Raw genomic sequence first — 24,204 nt, forward strand, 5'->3', positions numbered from 1 at the left:
CACAGAGGATGAGGCGCTGCGTTGCAGTTGCTGGCTTTGCTGCTGCCAGCGGACGGGCGCAGACATGAGCTCCGGGGGAGAAGGTGTCAATGCGTTTCAGCGAGAGCCGAGAGCTGCGTGGGGATGAAAAATTATGATCCGAACGTATGGCTGTTGCTTGCCATGGTTCTTCACGATCACGAAGTCGTCTTGTAAGACCGGGTCATGGTTCTTCAACGTTTCACAAGATGAAATACCGTCCAACGGCGGTCGCCAGGGTGAGGGCATAATCTTTCTCCTTTCGTTAATCAATGCTTTTAACTGCTCAATTAACTCTTTTCAAATTTAAGTAATCTTTTTCTTTTTAGGTTTAATTACTTGATAACAATATATGTTACATTAATAAAAATGTTTATAGTTTTTTAAAAACTATGAAAACTGACGAAGAAAAATTAAGATAGCTTAACTAAAGAATAAAACAATGGGAATGGTTGGAGAGGTGAAATAAGAAGAAAAATCTTTGAAGTGGAGGTATTTAAATATAAATAAAAAATACGAACAAAGGCATTTAGGTGATAGCCTGAGGCAACCAACTTTGCTTCTGTGTTTGGTTTCACGTAACTAAACTTTAATTTATGTCAAATCGAATGTTTGAATAATAATTGTGATTATTAAATATAGTCTAATTATAAAACTAATTATATAATTATAAAACTAATTATATAGATGAAGACTAAAAGACGAGCCGAATTTATTAAACTCAATTAAACTTATATTTAATACTCATATTTAATATTTAAACATCACGAACTAAACTTTAAACCAAACACCACCGCCTATTTCAAATCGATAAAGTGTGGTGACATAATCATTCACCACTGTTTTCTAGCAACCGGCACACGTTCAAGGATTGGGAGATTGGGTTTGGGTATCCCCAAATGGCGCAAATGGAATCAGAGAAGCTACAATGACGCGGCATCTTGAAGCCTGACAAAGTCGTAGGTGGACACTGCTCAAAGAAAACGAGACGCCAATTATAGGGAGGCCGTCATGGCCATGGAAGCACATGGCGGACAGGCACATGGAGTAGAAGCAGATGTGGACATGATGCTGGCGAAGTGGCGAGTGGCTGCCCAATTTTGACCCAAATTCCGCCACATCGCAATCTTGAGCAGGTCAGACCGGGGGAATCTCGACAGATCTTGACCTGTCCCAAAGACCCGGTAGATCCAACATTGTTACATGTTGTGCGCGTCCAAACATTGATGTGCACAATACTACTAGCTCTTAATAACAAGCACTCTGCAGGTTGCTGTAGAGGACACTGTCCTTCATCCCCCCTAGACCCTGCCATCAAAATCCTCACCATTTTCACGTCACCTTCTAATTCAAGATGGACTGACACTTCAAGAGATGTGAGCAGTAATATAAAAAGCCTCCGCACTGCACATATATAATTATATTATATTTTTTCTCAGATGCAGTTTCCTGCATGATTAGGCATGCAAACAGCCAAGCCAAACTGATATATAGCATATATAATAATATAGAAGGAAGGGGGGAAGAGAAAAAAAGAAAAGAAAAGAACACTATCTAACGTTCTGCTGCCTTTGTAGGATGGATATGATCTCAGAGAACTGAGGGCGCTTCAGAGGGGAATTGTCCCAGCACCTGTTCATCAGTGACCTCAGAAAAGGAGGACACTCTCTGGGGATCTCCGGCCTCAGCCCGCAGGCCGCGATTCCGACGGCCGCTTGCACCGGAGAGTAGGCGGAGTAGGCCTCCTCTCCGGTGATCATCTCCCAGAGCACCATTCCGTAGCTGTAGACGTTGCTCATCCAGGTCTCGGAGACGGTTTCAGGATCTCCAGCGATGATCTGTAGACACCATCATACTGAACTTTTCAGCAAGGACAGATCAGTATAAAATGAGATAGCAGAAAACTTGTTTGCACAACTGTCGACTAGATGATTGACTTTTCCAGCATCTTTTTATTGTGTTAGTGACTGCCCAAGAAGGAAGCAAAAAAATGCAACTGACTCGCTGATCTACTACAAGAAAGCATGAACTTGTAGAAGAAACGCAACAGCTCTTCAACGTTGCATTGAATACTGTATAGGCCATTCCATAATATCAGGTAGCAGTTCAAAATAGAGCAACTTTGTTCAGCAAGAACCTCTAGCAACTGCAACTGAGCATTTACTTTCATAAAGGCTACTCGTAGACAACAATACAATTTTTCAGTAAACCAAGTCAAGAAAACTAACCTCTGGAGCCAGCCATCGGTACCCAGACGTCTCATACTCAGTGACCTCACCAACATTACTACAGGGGGTAACAATGCCCATATCCCCGAGGCAAGCATTCCCTTGCCTATCCAGCAGGATCTTCCTAGCATTGAGATCGCGGTACGCAATGCCGTAGCTGTTCATGAAAGCCAGAGTGTCGGCGACATCAAGAGCGATCCTGACCGTGTCCCGGAGGGACAGCCTCTTGTTTCTCTGCGTAAGAATATCATGAACTGATCCCCCTTCCATCATCCTGGTTACTATGCAGAGCCCATGGTTTCCATTGAAACAGATGCCATGGAATTGCAGGATGTTCCTCTGGCCACAACTCATCAACTGCAGCAAGTCCTGACGAATCTCAACTTCGTAAGCACTTCCCATGTCACAGCCCCTCAATTTGTTGACCCAAACCTTCTTTCCTCTATAGACACCCCTGAACGAATTCGCACCAACCCAATCGATGAACTCGATCTCCTCGGAACGCAGCATCCAGCGACCGAGCTCCTCGCCACCAGAGCGGATGGTCTGCCATTCATCTACCGAGACGAAGACTGATGACTGCGGTAGGCGAGTGGGTAGCTGTGGCCTGCGCGCCGGCTCATTGTCGAGTACCTGGCCATCGTCCGGATCAAACATCGACTCCTCATCGAAGTTTCTCGATCCTTCTTCCTGGCAACCGCAGAGCCCGAATGGCAGCTTCACACCACCACCACTGTTCTTCCTTTGCTTCTTTGCTACCGATTTCAGCGCAGACTCAACCCGGTTCTTGAAGAGCGCCTCGTTCCCAGTCTGCACAAGTATCATGACGACACCAAGTGTCAGACCTCTCTTCTCAAAGATCTGGATCTTCTTGCAGCAGAACGAAGGGCTGTCTAGTGATCCTGACATTGACTGCCACGAGAGCGGGGCAGTGCAAGCAAATGTTAGCTGGAAAACAGTGCCTTCATCACCAGCTCCTCTGCCATGGACTTCCTCAATGTTCACCGCAGGCTGATCCTCGCCGGTCGCCTGCTCTACAAGGCGGGCATGCAAGAGGACATCTTTCATGTCAAATCCTGCCTGTGCGTAGCTGCAAAATCGAAGTTTTTGCTTGTCAGCAACCGTTCAGCAGATCCAGACAGAAATGCACTGTCGCCTTTAGCTTTAGATATCAAATTATGTGGTCGGTTTAATCATAAACGCAGTAACAGAAATTCACTGCACAGATTTGTGATCTCTGGAAGTTAATGACAAAGATGGTAGATAAAAGATCCAGCTATTACTAGTTGCTTACGAAACTAATCTCAGATTGCAGCAAATTTGTGCCGTCGATAGAGGCAGTGGCAAGTAGGTCTGCACCTCTCTATAGAGTTGCAAAATTTGACCGAAAGAGGGAAAAGGCTGGCCGAGTAATACAGCTTGCTTTGTTGCGGAATCGGGTGGTGCTAACTGCTAAATGGGGTAAAACACACACACACACACACACACACACACACACACACACACACAAAAGGTGGCGACTTTGGGACACTGACCTGTTGGGGAGAGCGTCGAAGTGGCGGCGGAGGTCAGCTACGAGCTTCTCCGGCAGCTGCTGGTTGGCGGCGGCGCCGCGGGAGTAGAGCTGCGCGAGGCCACGGAGGAGGAGCGGCGGCGGCTTCTCGGCCCGAGGCGAGGGGTCGCGGGGGAGGCCGCCGCCATCCAGGCTCAGCGTGTTCTTGAACGCGGCGATGGCGCCGGCAAAGTTGCGGCCCAGCCGCTGCCACTTCTTGGGGTTGGGCGGCGCGGGCGCCGACGTCGGCTCGCCGGCGGAGGCAGAGTCGGCGCAGGTCGGGAGGGAGTCGTCTGAACGGCCGTGGGGCTTCATGAGGACCTGCTCCACCATCTCCTCGTCGGTGCTCGGCCGCCCCGACCAGCACTCCAGCGCCGCCGCCATCGCTGGAGACTCGACCTCTTTGCCTGCTGCTGAGTCTTCACTCGCTTGATAGGGCTTTCTGCTACCGCTACTGAAGGCGGCGGGATCGTTTCTGCACGGCAGAAGGACGGAGCAGAACCGAGTTCTTGCCGGATGGATCTACTGGCGGCGGGGTCGCTTTGGGAGATGGAACCGAGTGATCAGAACAAACCGAGAGTTCTGTATTTTCTGCTGGATGAATCTACTGTATTTATTTATATTCAGAACACTGAAGGAAGGGGCGTTGGTGTCTACAAAATGTGAAGAAAAATCGCAAAAAGAAAAGGCTGCGATGTTTGGTCAGTAGCAAGGGGAAATGCCGTGGTCTTGTGGGGGAATCTCTGAGCCAGGGAAGAGATTTTTCTCCGTCGCCGTGTTGCTGCCCAGCCTTGCTCAGCTCATGGAGAGCGAAGAAGGGAGCCAGACAAGGTGGGGAGGGAGGCAAAGAAAAACGACGCCTGTTTTTGTAGTACTACCAATGCCAGCGTGCTAGGAAGGCGTGAGCGTGAGGGCCTCTGGTCCATGTCCATGGACGATGGGCCATGGGCCAAGGCATGGCAGGAAGAGGAGAGGGAGGTGGGGCTGGCGTCCTGCGAATAATTAATGAGAGGTGTTTGGTGCGTTCATGTGATCTTGCTGCCATGCGCAGGCAGAAAAAATAGGAACCGAAATGAATAATGTAGATGCTTTGCAGCTTGCAAATGGCAAGCTTCCTTTGCATCCACCATGCACCCCGAATACGCTATGCGAAGCTGGGATTCCTGGTCCAAATGCCAGGCCGTCCTCGGCACGTCGTACGGTAATGCAAAATGCAGTTTTGTACTGTAGAATTTATTTATAAAGTGAAGTTTAAGATAGAAGATGAGATTAGTCTTAGTGTACATCGTGTGTGTCTATACAAAACAATGTTTTATATTATTATAAATTACATGATTTATAGAGTGGAGTTAGTAACGGGAGACAAATGGATAAGCCGTGGTGAGATAGTCTGAGATATGAATTGATTCTGCCTTCTTTCTCTCTCTCCTTCTTTTTCAGTCTTCAGAGAGACCGAATTTTTTGTATTTTAGCCCCTAAACCGAAGTAAATTTACGTTTAGACCTAAAAAAATTTTAAATGCAGTTTTGGACCCTTTGCTCGGCGCCATAGGCCGTGGCGCCGAGCTAACACAGCTCGGCGCCACAGCCTATGGCGCCGAGCTCCCTGACGTGGCAGTCCTGCGTGGCACCTAGCTCGGCGCCACAGATCTTGGCGCCGAGCTAGGAAAAAACTGGAAACGGCCTTCTCTGTGCGCGCGTTTCTTGTCTTTGCTCGTTCCAAACCAACGCCGCCGCCGACTTCCTCAATCGCCGCCGCCTCCCCGGACTCCGGCTCCCCGCCGCCCGCCCGTCCCGGCCGAGCTCCGGCTCGCCTTAGCGAGCCCCGCCCGACGTCGCCGGAGCTCGCCGCCCGCTCGAGCTCCCCCGAGCTCGGTCGCCGCCGCCCGCTCGAGCTCCCCCGAGCGCGGTCGCCGCCGCCCGCCCTGTGCCGCGCCCGAGCTCCGCCCACTGCCGCACATATCTCGCATGCGCCTCATCGGCCAAATAGTTTACGCCGCTTCCAATCTCTGCAAATATAATGAGAAAATTAAGTTAGCAAAGTCAGGATAAATAAATTGTACTAACATAATTAAAATATCATTTATCTCACTTACTTCCCTTGAGGCGATCAGCAAGATTATCCAACATCTGTTTCTCGGCTTGAGCCGCTTCCCATTCCCTTGCATCCTGTGCTCTCTTCTCATCTGCCGCCTTCAACCTCCTATACTCTGCACGCTTCGGGCTATCATAAAAGGCAGATTTTGCTTCCCTACGCATGTCGCGTATGCGATCGTTAATGTACGAATCAACGAGCTGAGATCCACAACGCATCTTCTGTCCCATTATTCTCTTGGACTCTATTGTCCGCATCACCTCTCCTTTGTCGTCGTAACTCTCCCAACTGCATTTCCTCGTCTCCTACAAAAAAATAGTAAGTACCGCTATAACATTACATCTGGTGCAAAAAAATACCAACCTCATCGTAATCGACCATATGTCCACAAAAATATCCAACACCAAGCTCCGAAGGAACTAATCCATACTTAGCTTCAATACCGCATTTGCAGAGTACTGGATCAAATTTGACCTCTTCTGCCGCCCACCCCATGTATCTCTTTTCCTTTACCTCTGGCTCTGGCCAATGGGACAAAGGACCATACAACCACTCTCTGAAACGACACTTACGCCACCCGTATGGCTGCAGGAGAAAAAATTAGTAATTTATTGTAAATAAAAACTAGTTCATATATTTAGCGTATCAATGGGCTCACATAATCAATGTTCGGACAACAGAACTGCTTGTCATAGTCTTCGTCGATGACAGCACGGTCTCCACAATCGCATCGAGGCGGTGAGTCCATCCGTCTTTCTGTTGCTACCTCCTTCTCTGCATCCGTCATTGGTGGAGGATTCGGGGGAGGAGGTACCCAACGCTTAAAACGCTCATGACTGGTCCTTCCACTCAACCAATTAACGAAAAGAAGATATCGAGGGTCAAATTTATCAGGACCATCGATCCACTGGAAAAAGAAACACCTCTGATGTCCCTAAAATAATGGAAAGATGCACTATTACATATCTACAAAATAATGAACGCGAACAAAGTTAAGTGACAAGTCATAAGCTACGTACGTCCAAAGTGCCACAAAGGTAGTAGCAGCGAGCAGCCGTGTCTGGATGTTGTGATTGATGTACCCAAGCTAGTCTGCCACAGTCACAGTTAGGCACGGGGAGTTCAGGAGGAACAGGAGCATCCTTACTAGATACGTCCGGATATAACTCCCGAGGACGACCTCTCTTCTGCCACAACGCCTCTCGGTACATGTCTTTCATCTAATAAACGATTATAATTATCACTTGTACCTATTATGCTTTATAATAAGTCTACACAAACTAATATTCGAAATAATAATATAATAGGTGTATACAAATTATTTAACTAACAACCCAATATACAAAACGAATCAGTTCGAAATCATACCTTGGCCTACGAAGTGAACCAACTCAAATCTTTGAATCCAGCAATTTTTGACGAAGTTTGAAAATGGGATGAAATGAGCTGCTCTCGGCCAGCCGCGCGGGCGTTTTTATAGGCATTCGTACCTCGGCGCCAAGATCTGTGGCGCCGAGCTACGAGGCCGCGCCGCCGCCACGTCAGAGCCAGGTAAGCCCTGGACGCAACTAGCCGTTGCGGCCACGTCACAGCTCGGCGTCATAGGCTGTGGCGCCGAGCTGTGTTAGCTCGGCGCCACGGCCTATGGCGCCGAGCTGTGGGTCCAAAACTGCATTTAAAATTTTTTTAGGTCTAAACGTGAATTTACTTCAGTTTAGGGACTAAAATACAAAAAATTCGGTCAGAGAGAGAACTGTGCACTGGCATTGTATAATAAAATGGATCTGTCTCGCTTCTTCGGCCTTTTATGGTTATCACGAGAAAGGAAAAGCCTATGTGCCTGTTGCCGTTTGACCTTTTGTGCAGCAACTGGCGGCCTGTCGTTATGTCGACTCGGTCGGACACTGCGTTTGCGTGACCTCAAAATTCACCTCCCCCCTAGAATATCTTCGCCCAGCAGCCACTCAGACTATCCGCAACCGTTACCCCTAAATTTTTCCCCCTATATCACTTTTCCCCTCTATTTTCCCCCTATTTTTTCATCTCCCGCAGCGGTTCCCCCTAAATACTCCCCCTATACCCCACTACCACTATAAAATATCATTTTTTATAACAACTATCAATTTTTTATCTACTAACAATTACTCATGGACCCATAGTACAGTGTTGTAGGGAGTGAAACCCTAAATTGAGGGAGAGAGAGAAGAGGGCCGCCGACTAGAGGGCCATTTAGGGGGAGGGCGCTGCAGCTGGTAGCGGTCACCTGTAGCCGCCATCCACGCGCAAGGGGAGGGGTAGAGTCATGCGCTGCGGACAGTCTCACACAGCACACTGGCAGTAGAAGTAGCAGCAGCAGCCGTACTGCATGACGTGACACGATCGCTGAGGATCAGCATCGTGCCGTGCTTGTCTGCTGCAGATCTGGGAGCGAATGGCAAGGAGGCCACACGGCACGCCCACGTCGCTTCCAACTTGAGATGACTCGCGTGATGTGCTCGCTGCCGCTGCGCAGCGAGACGGGAATAAAATCATGTCACGCTCACGCACAGTAACGCCGCCGTGTTATTTCTTTCTGGAATCATGCCCGTCGAGACGGACGACCAGGTTAGCACAAAAACCACTCGAGAACCAATCAAGCTGAGCTAATCCGGTCCTTTTTGTGCGTTTCCGGACTGAGACAGACTCACTTATTGCCTGGCCGTGGCCGGCCGATTCCGTTGCCGTAATAATTTAAACCTCGATTCCGTTGGTTCTTTATGCCGCGACAGTACAAGCAATGAAAAAGAGCCCGTCCTGGACGGCCGTGCCATAGATGATCACATCCCTGGACTGGATAGGACTAGTGCCTTTACTACAACCGACCACGACCGCAGAAGGGTCGTACTGTGTCCTAGCTAGCTAGTGACCTAGTACTACTGCTGTGATGGAGTATAATACGATTACTACTCATCAGTGTGACGCGTTACTCGGCACTCACAGCAGAGATGAAGAGCTTTTCTTTTTTTCTCTTCTAGGGCAGTCTGATCGCGTCGGCCTGACACGCTCTTACTACTGTGCTGCGACTGCGATGAATACAATACGGCTCTCTATGGGCGGAGCGGCGCCGCCGGCGTGCCTGACGTCCACTCCATTAACTGCTCCCAACCGTTCAACCGCGACGACGACTTCCCTTCCCTCGTCGCTCAGCGTCAGCGAGGAGGAGGCCGGTGCTCCGCGCATGTGCCGTGCGGCGGGAGACGCCCCATGTGATGTGAGGGGGCAGGTAGGCGTGGCTGTTCAGGCTGCAGGGCCGGGGGCGGCACGAGGTTGGTGGTGGTGGCGGCGCGACCGGTGCCTCCCGGCTCCCGCGACGCGTGGGTGGTTCTTCCGCTGTGCTCCCGTCCCGTCACGGGAATAGCGGTCTGCCGTGGCCTTTGCCCGCCACGGCGCCTGTACTCCTGGGTCCTGGCCGTGCCATCGGCGGCAGCCGCACCCCCCTTGGCTTTCCGTTCTTTTGCCGCGGACCAATGGGACCGCGTCCGTACCGGTCCTGCGCTGCGAGGGCCACGTGCCTATGGACGCGGTGATTGCCAAAGATCTCATGCCATGTGCCGTCGTCGTGCCGATGCGGTGAGCGCGGCGCCACACCCCACTCAGGGTCATAGCCTGCGTGAATGTCTGTATGGTCAACTTAACATGCAAAGTGGGCTTCAGTCGTTTAGATTTGAAAGCCTTGCAATGCGTTGGGCCTTTTGTGGTGTGGTGCATCATGCATGTGACATCAAGTCCCCAGACGGCCAGACCTCAGTCGTGCGCAGCGCAACGAGGCCCAAGCCCAACACAATGACCTGACCACGCATGCTGCTACACGATATCGACGGACGACGGTATCTCGTCTTGCATTTTACATAAACCAAATCCACCAACACCAGTGAGCCCGCAGCTGTAGAAACCATCGCGCGACCAGCGTAAGGTCCGCGAGGAGAAATTTGTTATTTTGTCGCTTTCAATTTTAATTGTCTATTATTATATCTCGTATTTATGTCTGATATAACCATTTGTGTCTATAATTTTGTAGATCTAATGGTATACTAGCGAAGCTCACAGATGATAATAACAAAATTACTAATGTCTCGTCCCCAATCACCGTCACCAGATGTACGAACTGCGAACTCGGTGCGTCCTGTGTAGGCCGACGAGTCTCGAGGCATCGGCCATCGACGCATCATCCTCCATCGCCGATCTAACGAGAACGCCTCTCAAAGTAAATCCTCCTCCATCTTAAATATAACAAAAAATTTCTTCTCTATAGTTTTATCAGCATCCTCTACACTACTCCATCCTTTATTTATAAAGATTGTTATCCCATATCTTCTCTGTCTATTTTTATACTTAATAAAATCAATAAAACTTATATATATATAAGATATTTAAGGGTATAATAAATATGTGTACAACAATGTCTGTTTGTGTTATAAAAGAGAGATATTGTAAATATATGTATATATTAATTGAAAAAAAATAATCTTATTTGGACAAATATATCATTTAAGTAAGGTCTACTTATATGATATATAGAAATTCTAGCAATGCATAGACAAGTAACCAGTAAAGAATGATGTTGGATAGAGTTGTGATATAAAATATATATTTTTAGAAATCTATAAAGGACGGATATAAATAAGATATATATTGAAGGGATATAAATGATAGATATAAAGAGGATATAACTCAGCCACACTATGAATCTTGTTCAATACCTGACATAGATATATGGTATGTTTATCTTTAAAGGAGGTTAGGACCCTTTGGTATCATATGTTTCTCTCTTTCAACTGAGGGGTTAGTGATTTTGTGTCTAAAAATGATATGTTAGAACTGTCTTAAGTCAAATATCTTAAGTTTAACTAGATTTATACGTGGAACTATTAAAACTGACACAAAATAAGTGCAGGATCGAAGTATATTCCATAACAAATCTAATAGTACCAATTTGGTCGCAAGCTTGCTGTTCCTGCGAGGAAAATGTTTCTGTCACAAACACAGATGAAGCTTACGTACTTTGCAAGCGGAGTGGCTACACGCTTCTTGTTTGGTTGTACGTACCTGGTAGATGTGAACCATTCAACGATGAAAAGAGCACGCTGCTCGCAAGATCAGACGTACTATATTTTTGGAGAGATTAGAAATGTAATTATTATCATTATCATATTAGCTATTACTGTACAATAAAAAACCGGACAACGAGATGGAACGGTCCTTCAACTTCACATGACCCAAAAAAGGGGCACGTCGCTAGTCAATTATGTACTAGTATTCTCCCACCTTATGCTCCCCACCCTCATCTTCAGCAGTCGCAAGCTTGCTGACACCGGAGTTGTAGCTGACGCCGTTGCGCGCCTCCGCCGCTGTCTCGAGGGCCATCTGCAGACGTCCCAGGCCCTGGCAGGCCTTCGGTGGAGTGCCCTTGTAAGCCTTGCAGATGTAAGCCTCGAAATTCTCGTAATCCTGGATCGACGAGAACATGTTCATCGTCACCACCAACACCAACGGGGGAATGAACTTTGATCAGACAGTTGGGCAAAGGCGGCGCCGTTGAAGTTCAGGGGAAAGAAAGGAACTTGCCTCAAGCAGGGGCTGCCCGTCGACGACCACCCAGGGCACGTACCGGTGCGGCGGCTCGAGAGCGTCGGTCTGGTTCGCGTACTTGAGCTCGAGCTGGAAGAAACCAGTGAACAAGTTGCAAATTCATACTGCTTTTAGTTTTAGGACATGCATTGAATTACAGTTACAAGAGAAAAGAGACATGGACAGAATAGAAGTGGTATAGCTAGCAGCACAAAGAAGTTTGGCCCTACCCTCCGGATACAGAATTTTTTTCCCCATTATCTAAAGCCGTCCCAAATTAAAATTCCCATTTTACTTTTTACCGGTTTCATACGTTCTATATATCATGTGTCTAGATTCATAATTACCATATATGAACATGGACATAAAAATCTAAAACTAAAACGACTATTATTTTAAAACAGAGGGAGTATTTTTTCCATTATCTAAAGCAGCACAAAGAAAAGAAGTACTTCAAAGCTAGCCGAAGAAGAATCGAGGACGAACCTTGTGGCCATGCTCGCTTTTGTAGCATTCTGTTACGGGCTTGGGGTCGAGGCCCAGCTTCTCGAAGCAGGACTCCCAGTCCTTGTACTGCCGTTTCACCACCAGGTCCTCCACGCAGTAGATGAAGCTGAAATGCACATCCTGTACCCAACAACAACGGCGAAGTGGGCATCCACTGAAGCCTTGAGAACTAGTACTGTACAAGATTTGCTTGAGAAAACTGCAGAAATGGTGTCGATTTGCCCCCCGAAGCTTTGATCACAGCTAATTTGTCGATGGCAGATTCATTTTGATCAACCGATCAACGATCGGCTTGTTACACGTTTTACCGGAGTTTCTCAGACTCCTCCTCGCATGAAAAAAGTCCTATGACTAGGAGCAGAGTTTAAGAGGTGAGAGAAGTATTACCAGATCCGGCCAGGCGTCGATGGCGCAAGCTTCCACGGTGTTGAGCAGACACTCGTACGGACCATGCTGCAAAAACAAACAAGCCATCAGCTCAGTAATGCTAGCATCAATCAGCAGTTACGGCTACTACCGCAAGACTAGATAGCAAAATCCCCAAATTCTGTCTCGGATCATATTAACTAGTATTCCAGCAAGCGGTGACACCCAAGATGCGTAGTCAAGCTTGCTAGGATCACAGCTGCGGACGGGACGAAGCTGCACAAGGAAACGCGAGGAGCGGATCGGGCGGCGCACTACCTGGCACGAGATCTCTCCGCCGGGGTGGATCCGGGCGTTGCCGTAGGGGACGAGCGTGAGGTCCACGACCTCGCGGAGGCCGTCCGCGAAGACCTTGGCGAGGTGGTTCACCACGAAGCGCGCCGAGTAGGGGCACAGCGACTCGTAGTACAGCGCCACGGCCACCTTCCCGCCGTCCGCGGCAGCGGCAGCGGAGGAGGCGGAGGCGAGCAGGAGGAGCGCGGCGATGGCGAGGCGGCTGTCCATTCGGTGGGATCGGTCGGAATGCCAAGGTCTTCGGTCCGGATGCGGGGGGAATTAATAGTGGCGCGGCGTGGCCACGTGCGCCGCGCGCCGCGAGCCGTTTTATTACCAGACGAACATACGGGGCCTACATCGGCCACGTGGGCACGGCGTGTGTCTCACGAACAGCGACCGCGGGGTCCAGCGTGGGCCGTGGGGCTCGTGATTCGTGAACGTGGACGCGATCCTGGACGAGATTGGCGCGCCTCGCTTGTGCAAAGCGTAAAAGAGCCTGCGACTGCCCCCACTGCCGTCGGTTTTTTTTCCTTCTCACCCCTCCTCTTTTCCGCTTTGCTTTATACAAAAATAAAATAAACTTCAAACCTTTATTATCAACTCCACATTCACACCTTGACACACAATATAAAATAAAGTCTACCGCAGCTATGCACATGCATCTAATAACTATGAGTAAGCAACTGATAATTACGTGGGCGGGAGACCGTGAGAGGAGTGCGGTAGATGATTAATCACTGTATCTGATAGCGGACTGCAAATTGGAAAGTTTAAAATATAGCCAGCAATGGAACATATCAATATTGACATCAAGTCTGCTTAACATACTTAAACCTTTCTGCTCACGGGGCGTTTGGATCCCTTTATTTTAAAGGAATTGGAATTCACTCAATAAAGTAACTTATTTAGTTTGGAATTTTGCATTCCACCACTTTCCAAAGTTCAGATATAAGCCTATCTCAAATTCATAGGGTGGAGGATAAGAAATGATTTTATGTATGATTAGAATTTGTTTCTAATCTATAACTTACATGACACTCTTCGTTCTACTACTCTATAGTAAAAATGTAGTACATAAATATCTAGGATATCTTGCTAATAATAGTATACAAATATATTTTATATAAAAGTGAATTAGCTTAATTGATATACTAGGTCAGTACCCGTGCGTTGCAACGGGAACATATAATACCATGATAACTTATATACAAAATGTGTCTTATATTGTTATAAGAAAATATTTCATAATCCATTTGTGATCCTAGCCATACATAAATTTTGTTATTTTAATTTATTTGTTTCACTACTACATTGCAACCATCAGTATCATGCAGACTTCGATATATGTCATGATTTGCATGGTCTCATTATTGGAGAGCACGTGCCACACCTGCCGGTAGAAGTTCCGTCGTACATCGTTAGTCATCAGGCACGCACCACCATACACGCTTGCTTAAACAAAAAATGCAAGTGTGTGTTTGCGAAGAGAATTAAAGGCAGACCGGCACAAAAGGTACCCCGACGATGGCGAGTGGTCATTGTTGTCGGTCCACCTCTGCTCACCTCCGGTGTCGAGATGACGCCACAATCATTGATATAATAGTCGTCGAACGCGCGCAATATGGTGAGTACCGATCACTCTTGGCTGGGCTGCCAAATGAAGTGCACCCCGGGCTCATCAGCGAGGTAGTACACCTGGTCGTTGCACCACCGGATGTGCTATTCCTCTACATACATCTTGTTCGAGGACACTCACACAACAACAACAATGGTCATCATTCCAGCGCACAAGAATTCATGGTCGGTCAGTAGCGACTTACGTGGCAGGTTAGGCTTCAGGTGGATGATGAGCTAGACGGCGTGATGACGTCGTCGTAGGTTGCGATGCCCAGAACAACCCGAGAGTCGTCGACATTGGCGACGACCATGAGGTCCCCATGTTTGACGATGGACAGCGCGGTGCAGCCGCTCTAGATCACGTCCAAGCGGCGGCTGCGCCGGAGCTTGCCGTACACAGCGGCGCATGGGCCATGTAGGACTGCTTCCAGAGTTCGAACTGACAGTCGCCAAGTTTCTTCTCGTCGTCGGTGAGCGACGCCAACGCGAGCGCCTCGTGCTAGTGGTGTTTGTTCGGGGTTTCCAAGTAAGAAACATGGATTCATCTTTGGCATTGGTTTATGAAAATGATTTATAAGTTGGATCCATGGAAAAATATTATGGAGAATAAATGTTACACATGCAAAAAAAAGTATTTAAGTTGAAAACATTATTCAAACAAAAGAAATTGCATGCAAGGCTCTTCTTTAAATACTACTCCCTCAATCCAAAAATATAATTTAATAATCTCAGTGATACTTATCTACTACTACACATTGTGCAAGGGTAGCATGTGTGCTTCGGGAGAGATGTATTATATGTTTTTACTATAATAGATGTAGACATAAACACACATGTGGTGTAGTGGTAGCTACAAACACATTTATTTGAGAGGTCGCGGGTTCGAATCCCCTTGGAGCCTGTTTTTTTAATTTAATTTTAGCTAGGCGTGGGATGCACGTGGGAATGAAAATAGGCTTTGTGGGAGGGGGAATGAGAAAGACACGTGATAGCCGGGAATGGAAATGTGAATGGGCTTTGCAGGGAGGGGGAATGAGAAAGACAGGCAGCTGGGAATGGGTATGAGCTTTGCAGTGAGGACGGAATGGGAATGGCAGAACACGGAATGGGACAGCCTACCCCTTACCGTCTTAATAGGTAGTAGAGATGTCTAAATTACTATTATTATAATGAAATTCAATTCCAGTGATCCAAACGGGGCGTCACTTCATTTCAAATTATAAAATATTGAATTATATTGCTTCAATTATATATATATAGTGTATATTTAGACATATAATAAAAGTTATATATCTAAAAAAGCTAAAATATTAATTAATTTAAAATAGATGTAGTAGTTTATTATTCCTCGAGTAGTTTACATCCTATTATTCTCCATTATCACCATTCTCAACATCTTTATTGTCATTTATTAAACAGTTTACATTGACGCTCGAACCACACCGTAGTGAATAATTCTACAGAGTAACAAGCTATAACAGAATTTAAGTGCCAAATGTAATAGTACTCGCTAAATTCTAAATAGTCCCTATGACCCTGAATAAATAGATTTATATCTTAACAATTTATCTACAAATAAATGAATTTCTAGAAGGCTAAACGAACCGTAAGACTATTTAATGCATCCCTCCGTTTCCTAATCTAGTGTTGAGCTTCTACAATTGGATATATGAGCCGTATGTTATTTTTAGTCTCCTATCTTGTAGTAGTGATAGTGTAAAAGTGCTATACCAATGTTATCGCACATGGACCACTAACGATAACAGACATGTGCCTGCAGGCATTCTCATCTTCTAATTAAATTATCTCTTCAGGCTAGCAGATATCGGTGCAAACTGGAAAGCTTAAAATATCGCTAAAGAATTGGAGCATACCAATAGTGACGTCAAGTCTCCTTAACATACTTAAAATTTTCTACTCCGTTATAAACTACAAAATATTTAGTTATACTGCTTTAATTATGGATTTGAGATATAGTATATTTCTATATATATATATATATATATATATATATATATATATATATAACTGAACATTTTAGAGACAAGATGGTTGGTTTGGAAACAAGACGATTGGTTTGGAGACAAGATGGTTGGGTTGGAAACAATATAGAATGGTATAGATATGTTGATTGGAGATAGGAAAGTCGGTTTAGAGATAAGATATGATGAGATAGATATGTTTCAGTTTTTTGGATGGGATTATATATCTATCTATGTGTTTAGTTGATGGGACGATGTCATATATGTATTATGTTTGGTTAGAGGGAGTTTAGAGTGGAAGAAGGACCGTTGTTTGCTTTTTGTTGCTATGTTCCCGTGGGACTTTATATGGGTGCATATTTAAAGTTTATAGAAAGATCTCAAATTTTTACAAAGTCCTCCTCTCTTAGAATGTTTTGGGCACTTTAAATATGGATTCATAATCTACACAATTATTTTTGAGGACTTTATATGGGTGCATATTTAAAGTTTATATAAACTTTTAAAAATATTTGTGTAAGTTAATTTTAGCTGACACGAGGGCTACGTAAAAACTAGAGATGACATTATTGTTGTGTTGCTAAGTGTTTCTAAAAAAAACAAATTTAAAATTGTTTTAGTTAGTAATTAGAAGAAATGCCACTTAACTTGCCTAATAAAATCAATCAAAATTCCAGTAGTTTAGTAATACTATTAGTTACCTCTATTAAAAGTTTAAGACTTAGAAGATAAAAAAATGAATCTGAGACAAAAAAGATTAAGGTCTTTTCATGTAGTTTTTATTTATTTATAGTAATTAAGATGTTACTCCAAAAATTCCAGAAACATTAGGGTAAATATAATATCTGATTATCAACTTGTGAGCAAAACTATATAAATTTTAGATACTGTTAGGTCACAAAACTGGAATAGACAAATTAAATGGATGTCATAGTAGCAATGCCACGTCTCGTCAATACACCACTAGCAGCAGCCATCATTAAAAACCAGTAAAGGAGTTATTTGCCCGTTTTTGTAAAGTTGAGGGAGGGTTAAACAATTGGTTTTGAAGATGAGCGGGTTATGTAGGTTTTTCCCCTTAATTGATGAGTTTGGTGTTTAGTGATGAACACAATTATTTGGACTAACATTAAGTGACATTGTTGTGGATATAGTTTAAAGATGCAAAGAGAACTTGAACGAAGGAAAAGTGGTGATCGAGAAGATCAACACCTCAAGTAAGACTTTAAAAGACTAATTTAAGACATAAAGATTATACAAGAGTTCAAGACAAAAGATAGAAGTCTGAATAAAAAACACGAAGAAATGAAGAAAATAGGTTGTTGACTAGCACTGAACATATTCGTCCTCGCACCGGATAAGTCACCGCATGCGAGTGGTGCCTATACTAAAGAAATATATGAAAATGAGAGTACAATAAACATGCACGTGTGCATCACGCGACACACCGGATGAGACACCAAATACAACGCTCAAAGATGCCTGTTGTGTGGCTGGCAACGGCGGACTCAAGGCCCAACTACCCTGGGCAGCTGCCCATGCTCTTCAGTCATAAGTCATTGACATATATACACCTAATCTAATTGGGAGTAAAATATAGTTCTGGGTCCATCACTGGTGGCTGGACAGATTCGTAAGACAACAGACATGTCCAGTGAAGCACCGGATACTCCACTGAACAACATACTTATAGAGCTTGCAATGCAATCCGAGACGAACTACATCGCACGGGACATGTCTGGTGTACCACCACTTGTTGCAATTGATATACGTGGTCAAATGGTCGGCAACAACTAGCTCACGGTTAGCTAGCATGGACTTGCACCGGAGTATCCAATGAGTATGTAGAAACTATTTTCGACGGCTAATTTTAGATTTGAGGCTACATATACCATCCCAATCGATTATCTAAGGGGTGTAGGAGCGGAGAAACATTGCTAGAGTCGAGATGTGTTTATAGCTATAATCACCCAAATGCTCAAAATCCCTCAATTATTAGTGTAAGTGTTTTATGAAGCACTTAGATCAATTAGACCACAATATTAACGTTTGATCTAGGTTATCTATAGTGATTAAAAGTAGGGGTTAGACACCCTTAAATCTTTTGATGGTTGCGCGCACCATCATAGTTATACTTAAAAGGAACCGTAAATTTTTATGAGATCAGACCAAAACATTTATGATATAATCGCCACCGTGTGAAATAAGACATGTGCTTCGTGTAGCCCTAAAAGTATGCCGGATGGTGTGGGCGCTAATATGCCACGCTCACACCACCGCTACCGTGTACAACCTTCTAGCTTAAGCAAATTATAAGCGAACCGATGAAAGGCGATTCATTTAACACAGTTTTGAGATGATGGGAAGAATCGCTGCTATCATGATGAATTAGTAGGAGTACTAGATGATTGGAAGAATCGCTGCTATCATGATAAATTAGTAGGAGTACCTGGCAAGAGATCTCGCTGTTGGATGCGACGCGCGCGTTGCCGTAGGGGACGAGCCGGAGGTGGACGGCGTCGATCAGCCCGTCCTCGAAGATCCCCGCGAGGCGGTTGACGATGAACCGCGAGCAGTACGGGCACAACGACTCGTAGTAGAGCTCCAGGGAGACCTTCGTCCCCTCCTCCGCGGACCCGCACTGCGGCGGGTGCGCGCCGAGGAGCACGAGCAGCGGGACGAGGAGTAGGAGACGCCGGGGACCTGCCATGGGCGCTCAGCTGCTCGTGCCGTGTGTTTGCGTGCTAAAAACCGAGATTATTCTCCCCCTTCCCCTTTCACCCTTTGCTTTCTTTTTGTTACGCTGACTGCTGCGGCATCGTCCCGTTCCGTCGTGAGGAAACGGGTGATAGGGGCCGGCCGGTGTGTGGTGGCGACCGATGCAACGACGCAAGCCTGCCCGTGATTTTTTTTCAGGTGCCGTGAGACGTGCCAAGTTATACCAGCGGCAGCTTGAACCACACAACACAAACACAGTTTCCTCTAGGAAAATGAATGAGACACACACGCACAAATGGCGTCAATTATCCGTACAATTTGTAATCCGAAAACACCCAGACTCCCAGAGTTGTGCAAGCATATGAATGGATCCGGTTGGAAGGTTTGACCATCATACTAATTGATGGTAAGTACGTATAGCAAACACTAAAGCAGTCTTGAGTTAATTAATCAGCGTTCAGCAGGCCCATGCCGGCCCAGCCCATCCCGGACGAGGAGGAGGAGGAGGAGGAGGAGCCCGCGTAGTAGGCCGGGTCGGCCAGCAGCTCGGCGATGAGCTGGTCCACCCCCGTCTCCTTGTCGCAGTCCAGGATGGCGTCGATGAACGCCGCTGCGCCGTCGTCGCCGCCGACGGCAATGCCACAACCGTCGTTACCGCCGGCCGCAGCGCTGCTGCTCCCGGCGTTGGCCTCGTGGTGGTACTGCCCAACAACGGCCAGCTGCTGCTGCGCCTCGGCCGCGGCCGCCGCCGCGGCGGCGGCGTCGTCGGCGAGGAAGTCGCTCCACTTGAGCTCGTGCCCGTGCTCCGTCGGCGACGCGGGCGCGTCCGCTTCCACGCGCGCGATGACGACCTGCCGGGGCGGCGCCGGCGTCGGCGGCAGCATTCCGGCGGCGTGGTACGCGACGTCGTGGACGAGCGGGAGCGCCGGCGCAGGAAGGTAGGCGGCGGAGCCGTTAGGGGAGGTCGCCGGCTGCGGCGGGCGGATGGCCAGCGCGCCGATGCTGTGCATGAGGTCGGCGATGGGGCGGTGGGTGAGGGGGTCGATCCCGCGCTGCCGCAGCTTCTTGCTCAGCTTCGTGTTCCAGTAGTTCTTCACGTCGTTGTCCGTCCTTCCCGGCAGCTGGTTCGCGATCAGAGACCACCTGCATGCAAACGCGCGCAGTTCGTGGCCCAGATCAGCAGCGCGCGGTCTAGCGCACTACAATTTCCATTGCAGGCCGGACCCGTTAATTAACTGCAGCAAATAGCATGAATAGTACTAACTAGCGAGGGATCAAGATGCATCTCAAGATCACCTACCCTAGCAACTATGAGTGTATCTGTAGTGTAAATACTCCTATCAGCTGGACGCATTGGATTCCAATCAACTTTGCATGCGCGCACGCATTGTGTATGTCACTGCCCGTACAGTTCGTTATCGCTCGGAACTCATCCAACGATCTCCCCGACGGTGTCATGTCGTTTTCATTCGCGTCAGCTGTTCGATCCATCAGCAATGGCGCTGATGCGGGAACTACTGAACTAGCTGTCCGTTTTCTAGGGCTTGGTGATTGACTGATTGGAAATGAACAGATCAATTGCTCTAGCGAATTGCATTGGGACGATTGGTTTCAGATTTAAGTCCGCAAGATTCAGAATCATTTCCAAACACCCGATTACTAGCAATTTTCTCATGTGAAACATAGGTTCAATTACTATTTAATTTGCCGCGGAACAAAAATGTCCAGGAAGAATCACCTACGGTAAATGGAGGCAGATTTTTTTTCTTAAAAAAAGAGAAAACCTTTGTAAGAGCTGCAGGATCGGACGTGTCTTTCATAATTCAGATCTTCTTCAGTTCAGCAATTAACACTATCTAATGTGATATACTTAGTTTCAAAACCGCATTGAGATAGAAGATAAATCGGATTTATCTGCAGCACTACGAAGGATCTATCCGGTTCCTAGGTGAGGAAGCTGAAGGATGATGCGAATGCATGCATGCATGTTGTGTGGAATTAATCAAAGCAAACGGCCATGAACATGATTCTGCAGCGCTGTACTGCGTACCTGCTTCCGAGCATGGCGTGGAGGGTGACGATGAGGTCTTCCTCCTCCTGGGTGAAGTTCTCGTGCTTCAGGTTGGGACGCAGGTAGTTGGTGTACCTCAGCCTGCAGCTCTTGCCGCACCTCTTGAGCCCTGCGCATCATATCACATCATGCCGCACCGTCCGCCAGCGCCTCGTCATGAGCCACAAACAAAACAACAAAATGCATGGTGCACGGCGGCACGATCACCTGCTCGTTGGGGCACGTTGGTCCAGTTGCCGGTGCCATGGGTGGAGGTGTAGGCCAGCAGCTTGGCGTCCTCCTCCGGCGTCCACGGCCCCTTCTTCACGTTCGCCTTGTCGCAGCACGGCGGCCTCCCCATCGACGACGACGACGACGACGACCAACCACCGCTGGCGAGCTCGAGAGAGCTCTGACCGACGCCTAGATGAGATCACCGCTGCAGAAAAAAAGGTGATACGATGCTGCCAGTACATATGGATGGAGAAGGAGACCGGCCGGCTGCCACAGCCACGGTAACAACATGTCGTTGGGGGCGCCGAGGGGGGGAGGTGGAGGCACGCAACGAAGGCGTGACCCCGTCCCCGTCATTTAACTAGCCACGGCATGGTTAGTGTCAATCACGCAGGAGATGGTTAGATTAGGGAAGAGACGCTGGTTCCCTCTTTGTTTATGGCGGCGGCGACAGTATAGTAGAGCGCGCGCGCAACTGCTTCCCTCCGGCAAATCAACAGCTCATTAGGGCGAGCGCGGGTTGGTGTGGGTAATCTTATCGTTGAGAGACGGAGCTAGCGGCCTGGTGATGCTGGGGTTTAAAATTTTCACGAGTTGGGCATGACGGTTTTCACGACATCGACGCCGCCAGATCGGTTTTGCATTGGCCCCGCCCGGAGCTTCTCTGCTGTCCACTACGTACTGGGCACCATGAACTTGCAAAAGATGTGACCTGCTCAAAGAAGGCTTAGTGCATCTCCACCGTCCACACCGACAGGCCCTTCGTTTGCCGATCCACCGTCCACCCGACATCTCGCCGCCTCCCCGCAGAAAGAGGAGTAAAAAAACAAATTGAAAAAACGCCGCAGAGTGGAGCCAACCAGCGCGCGCCAGGCTACGCGCTCCGAGAAAGGCAGCCGTTCTCACTGGACGCGTGTAGCACCCGCGTCGAGCAGCTATAAAATAGCTGCCTGCGGCACGGCTCCTCCTCTGCTCTCCACCTGACCTGCTTTCGTTTTCGTATATGTGCCAGCAGTCCAGCAGCACCAACTTGTCCACACTCGACACTGTGTTGATTGAGACCTTAGCTCTAGCGGTTTCGTTTCCGGATGGAGGATTCGGTGGGCGCGGATGAGAGGAGGGAGCAGAGCGAGACGATGCCGCACAAAAAGGCGCGCCAAGAAGTAGCGGAGGCCGGTGGTGTTGGCGGCGGCGGCGGCGGCAAGCCAGCTGAGGAGGGCGGGTTCCTGAGCGCTGTGGCGTCCAAGATCGGCGCAACGATGTCCGGGGCCAATGGCGGGAGCGGCGGCGAGGTCGGTGCGGCCATGGCGTCCGACGGCGAGGAGGGAAAGAGGGACGGTGACGGCGAGCCAGGTGAGGAGGGCGGGTTCCTGAGCGCCGTGGCGTCCAAGATCGGCGCGGCGATGTCCGGCGCTAACGGTGGCAGCGGCGGCGGTGGCAATGCGGCCGCGGCGTCTGGCGGCGAGGACAAGGAGGCGGACGGTTTTACCGGCGGCGTAATCTTCCGGAAGCTGCTGCACAGCTCGCCCCCTGCGCCGCCGCATGTGTCAGGTAAGGACCAAGGAGTATCTTGTTCTCCGGCCTCCGAGTCCGAGCTCAGGGAATGTTACGGACCCGTTCGGTTATACCGGAATAAGACAGGATTCATTCCAGATCATCAAAATCTATATAAATTAGAGAAGTAATCCGGCTAGGAATTAATCCGGGGCTCCAATCCGGAACAACCGAACAGGGCCTACATCTTTGCAGTGTAACCTTTTTGATTGACCGATTGATTCGTGTAGGAGCAATGGAAACAGAGGAGGAGGTGAAAGATCAGGATGTGGCAGGTGGCGAGCAAGCCGGGATTCTGAGCGCCATGGCCACCAAGATCGCCATGGCCATGCCTGGTGCAAACGGTGACGACAGCCATGGCGGCAGCGGGGACGACGCTAAGTCGAGCAATGGCGAAGCGGCCCGTGGCGGCAGTAACGGTGGAGAGAAGCAGGGGAGTGAATCCAACGGTGGCGGGATACTTAGCGCTGTGGCTTCCAGGATCGGCGTGGCCGTGTCCGGCGCCAACGGGGACCGCAGCGGCAGCGCTGAGGATGGTGCCAAGACGAGCGCTGGCGACGCTGGTCACGGTAGCAAGGGCGAGGAGAAGGGGCGTGGTGTGAACGGTGGTAGATTAGTCGAGCAGATCATTTCCAATCTGCCCTCAGGTATATGATTACGGAAGCTACACTTTGTGAGGAAAATATATAGACCATTCGTGACATCATTTTGTATTGGAGTTTGAACTGACAATCTTTTTTCCCCCTCTCTCTTTACTGCAGATGATCAGGCGCCTGATGCCGATGAAGCTTCCTTGCTCATCGCCATTATCGAAGATTAGCTCCATGTTCCGAAGGCTCTCTAGGTCGTCCTCAGCGCCATGATCAAATCATCAGCTGAGCCGGAGACTGAAAACAATAAAGAAAAGCAAGCAGCTGGTCATAGTAAACATCATGTAGCGAGGCTTAGCAGATTGGGTTTTTTTTTCCGTTAGAATCAGTCCACATGTCCTTGACACGGGCTAGATTTGTTCTAGGATTATTTTTCCAGTAGTAAGCCATGTGTCCATGGACAGTCCACTGCGCGACGTCTAATGTAACAACATCATCAAGGTTCTTTTGACTATCCCATAAGAAACCATTCCTTGAGACAACCGATATTGTGAGTTGATAACCATGTATCACTTCCTTTTCTCTTTTATACTATGAAAAGATCTTACATGGTACTGCATGATGACCCTTATATAGAGATGTTTTACTGTAGGCACATCATATTGGACAGAAATGATGCTTTCATTTCAGACAAACCTTAATAATTACTGTGGCTGGCAATTTTATGTGGCAATGACAAAATCAAGATTTA

General features: G+C 47.9%; 4 protein-coding genes across 5 annotated transcripts; 1 reads left to right on the forward strand and 3 right to left on the reverse strand.

Moving 5' to 3' along the window:
- Positions 1–1,477: 1,477 nt before the first annotated feature.
- LOC100281731 (uncharacterized) lies at positions 1,478–4,755 on the reverse strand. Its single transcript, NM_001368087.1, has 3 exons — positions 3,782–4,755; positions 2,247–3,336; positions 1,478–1,856 (listed from the first exon to the last, which is right to left on the reverse strand). The coding sequence occupies exons 1-3, from the start codon at positions 4,180–4,182 to the stop codon at positions 1,569–1,571; spliced, it is 1,779 nt and encodes a 592-aa protein (NP_001355016.1). The 5' UTR covers positions 4,183–4,755; the 3' UTR covers positions 1,478–1,568.
- A 6,269-nt stretch (positions 4,756–11,024) lies between these two features.
- On the reverse strand, positions 11,025–19,101 carry LOC100284511 (uncharacterized). Of its 2 annotated transcripts, none has more exons than NM_001158223.2 (5): positions 18,757–19,101; positions 12,394–12,459; positions 11,986–12,126; positions 11,497–11,589; positions 11,025–11,379 (listed from the first exon to the last, which is right to left on the reverse strand). In NM_001158223.2, the coding sequence occupies exons 1-5, from the start codon at positions 19,015–19,017 to the stop codon at positions 11,182–11,184; spliced, it is 759 nt and encodes a 252-aa protein (NP_001151695.2). In that variant the 5' UTR covers positions 19,018–19,101; the 3' UTR covers positions 11,025–11,181. The 2 variants fall into 2 exon arrangements, with proteins under 2 accessions (NP_001151695.2, NP_001150878.2); NM_001157406.2 differs by lacking the exon at positions 18,757–19,101 and adding an exon at positions 12,691–12,944.
- A 191-nt stretch (positions 19,102–19,292) lies between these two features.
- On the reverse strand, positions 19,293–21,690 carry LOC100284100 (uncharacterized). The gene is made up of 3 exons (NM_001156998.2): positions 21,304–21,690; positions 21,076–21,205; positions 19,293–20,168 (listed from the first exon to the last, which is right to left on the reverse strand). The coding sequence occupies exons 1-3, from the start codon at positions 21,434–21,436 to the stop codon at positions 19,472–19,474; spliced, it is 960 nt and encodes a 319-aa protein (NP_001150470.1). The 5' UTR covers positions 21,437–21,690; the 3' UTR covers positions 19,293–19,471.
- A 594-nt stretch (positions 21,691–22,284) lies between these two features.
- LOC103634510 (PE-PGRS family protein PE_PGRS16) lies at positions 22,285–24,067 on the forward strand. The gene is made up of 3 exons (XM_008656376.3): positions 22,285–22,860; positions 23,094–23,510; positions 23,625–24,067. Exons 1-3 carry the CDS (start codon positions 22,398–22,400, stop codon positions 23,681–23,683), a joined length of 939 nt encoding a protein of 312 aa, XP_008654598.1. The 5' UTR covers positions 22,285–22,397; the 3' UTR covers positions 23,684–24,067.
- The last annotated feature ends 137 nt before the right edge of the window (positions 24,068–24,204 follow it).

Source organism: Zea mays, chromosome 1 (genome assembly GCF_902167145.1).
Source record: "Zea mays cultivar B73 chromosome 1, Zm-B73-REFERENCE-NAM-5.0, whole genome shotgun sequence".
Taxonomy (NCBI): domain Eukaryota; kingdom Viridiplantae; phylum Streptophyta; class Magnoliopsida; order Poales; family Poaceae; genus Zea; species Zea mays.

Bases quoted from the DNA above. Each gene is read 5' to 3' on its own strand.
- LOC100281731 (NM_001368087.1), bottom strand. From the start codon at position 4,182: ATGGCGGCGGCGCTGGAGTGCTGGTCGGGGCGGCCGAGCACCGACGAG. The intron at 3,337-3,781 runs GTCAGTGTCCCA...TCGATTTTGCAG, and splicing joins TTCGACGCTCTCCCCAACAG to CTACGCACAGGCAGGATTTG. The intron at 1,857-2,246 runs GTTAGTTTTCTT...TGGTGTCTACAG, and splicing joins ACCGATGGCTGGCTCCAGAG to ATCATCGCTGGAGATCCTGA.
- LOC100284511 (NM_001158223.2), bottom strand. From the start codon at position 19,017: ATGGCAGGTCCCCGGCGTCTCCTACTCCTCGTCCCGCTGCTCGTGCTC. The intron at 12,127-12,393 runs GTAATACTTCTC...TGTTGGGTACAG, and splicing joins TCGACGCCTGGCCGGATCTG to GATGTGCATTTCAGCTTCAT. The intron at 11,590-11,985 runs GTTCGTCCTCGA...GGTTTCTTCCAG, and splicing joins AAAGCGAGCATGGCCACAAG to CTCGAGCTCAAGTACGCGAA.
- LOC100284100 (NM_001156998.2), bottom strand. From the start codon at position 21,436: ATGGGGAGGCCGCCGTGCTGCGACAAGGCGAACGTGAAGAAGGGGCCG. The intron at 21,206-21,303 runs GTGATCGTGCCG...TATGATGCGCAG, and splicing joins CAACGTGCCCCAACGAGCAG to GGCTCAAGAGGTGCGGCAAG. The intron at 20,169-21,075 runs GTACGCAGTACA...GTTTGCATGCAG, and splicing joins CACGCCATGCTCGGAAGCAG to GTGGTCTCTGATCGCGAACC.
- LOC103634510 (XM_008656376.3), top strand. From the start codon at position 22,398: ATGGAGGATTCGGTGGGCGCGGATGAGAGGAGGGAGCAGAGCGAGACG. The intron at 22,861-23,093 runs GTAAGGACCAAG...TGATTCGTGTAG, and splicing joins TGCGCCGCCGCATGTGTCAG to GAGCAATGGAAACAGAGGAG. The intron at 23,511-23,624 runs GTATATGATTAC...TCTTTACTGCAG, and splicing joins CATTTCCAATCTGCCCTCAG to ATGATCAGGCGCCTGATGCC.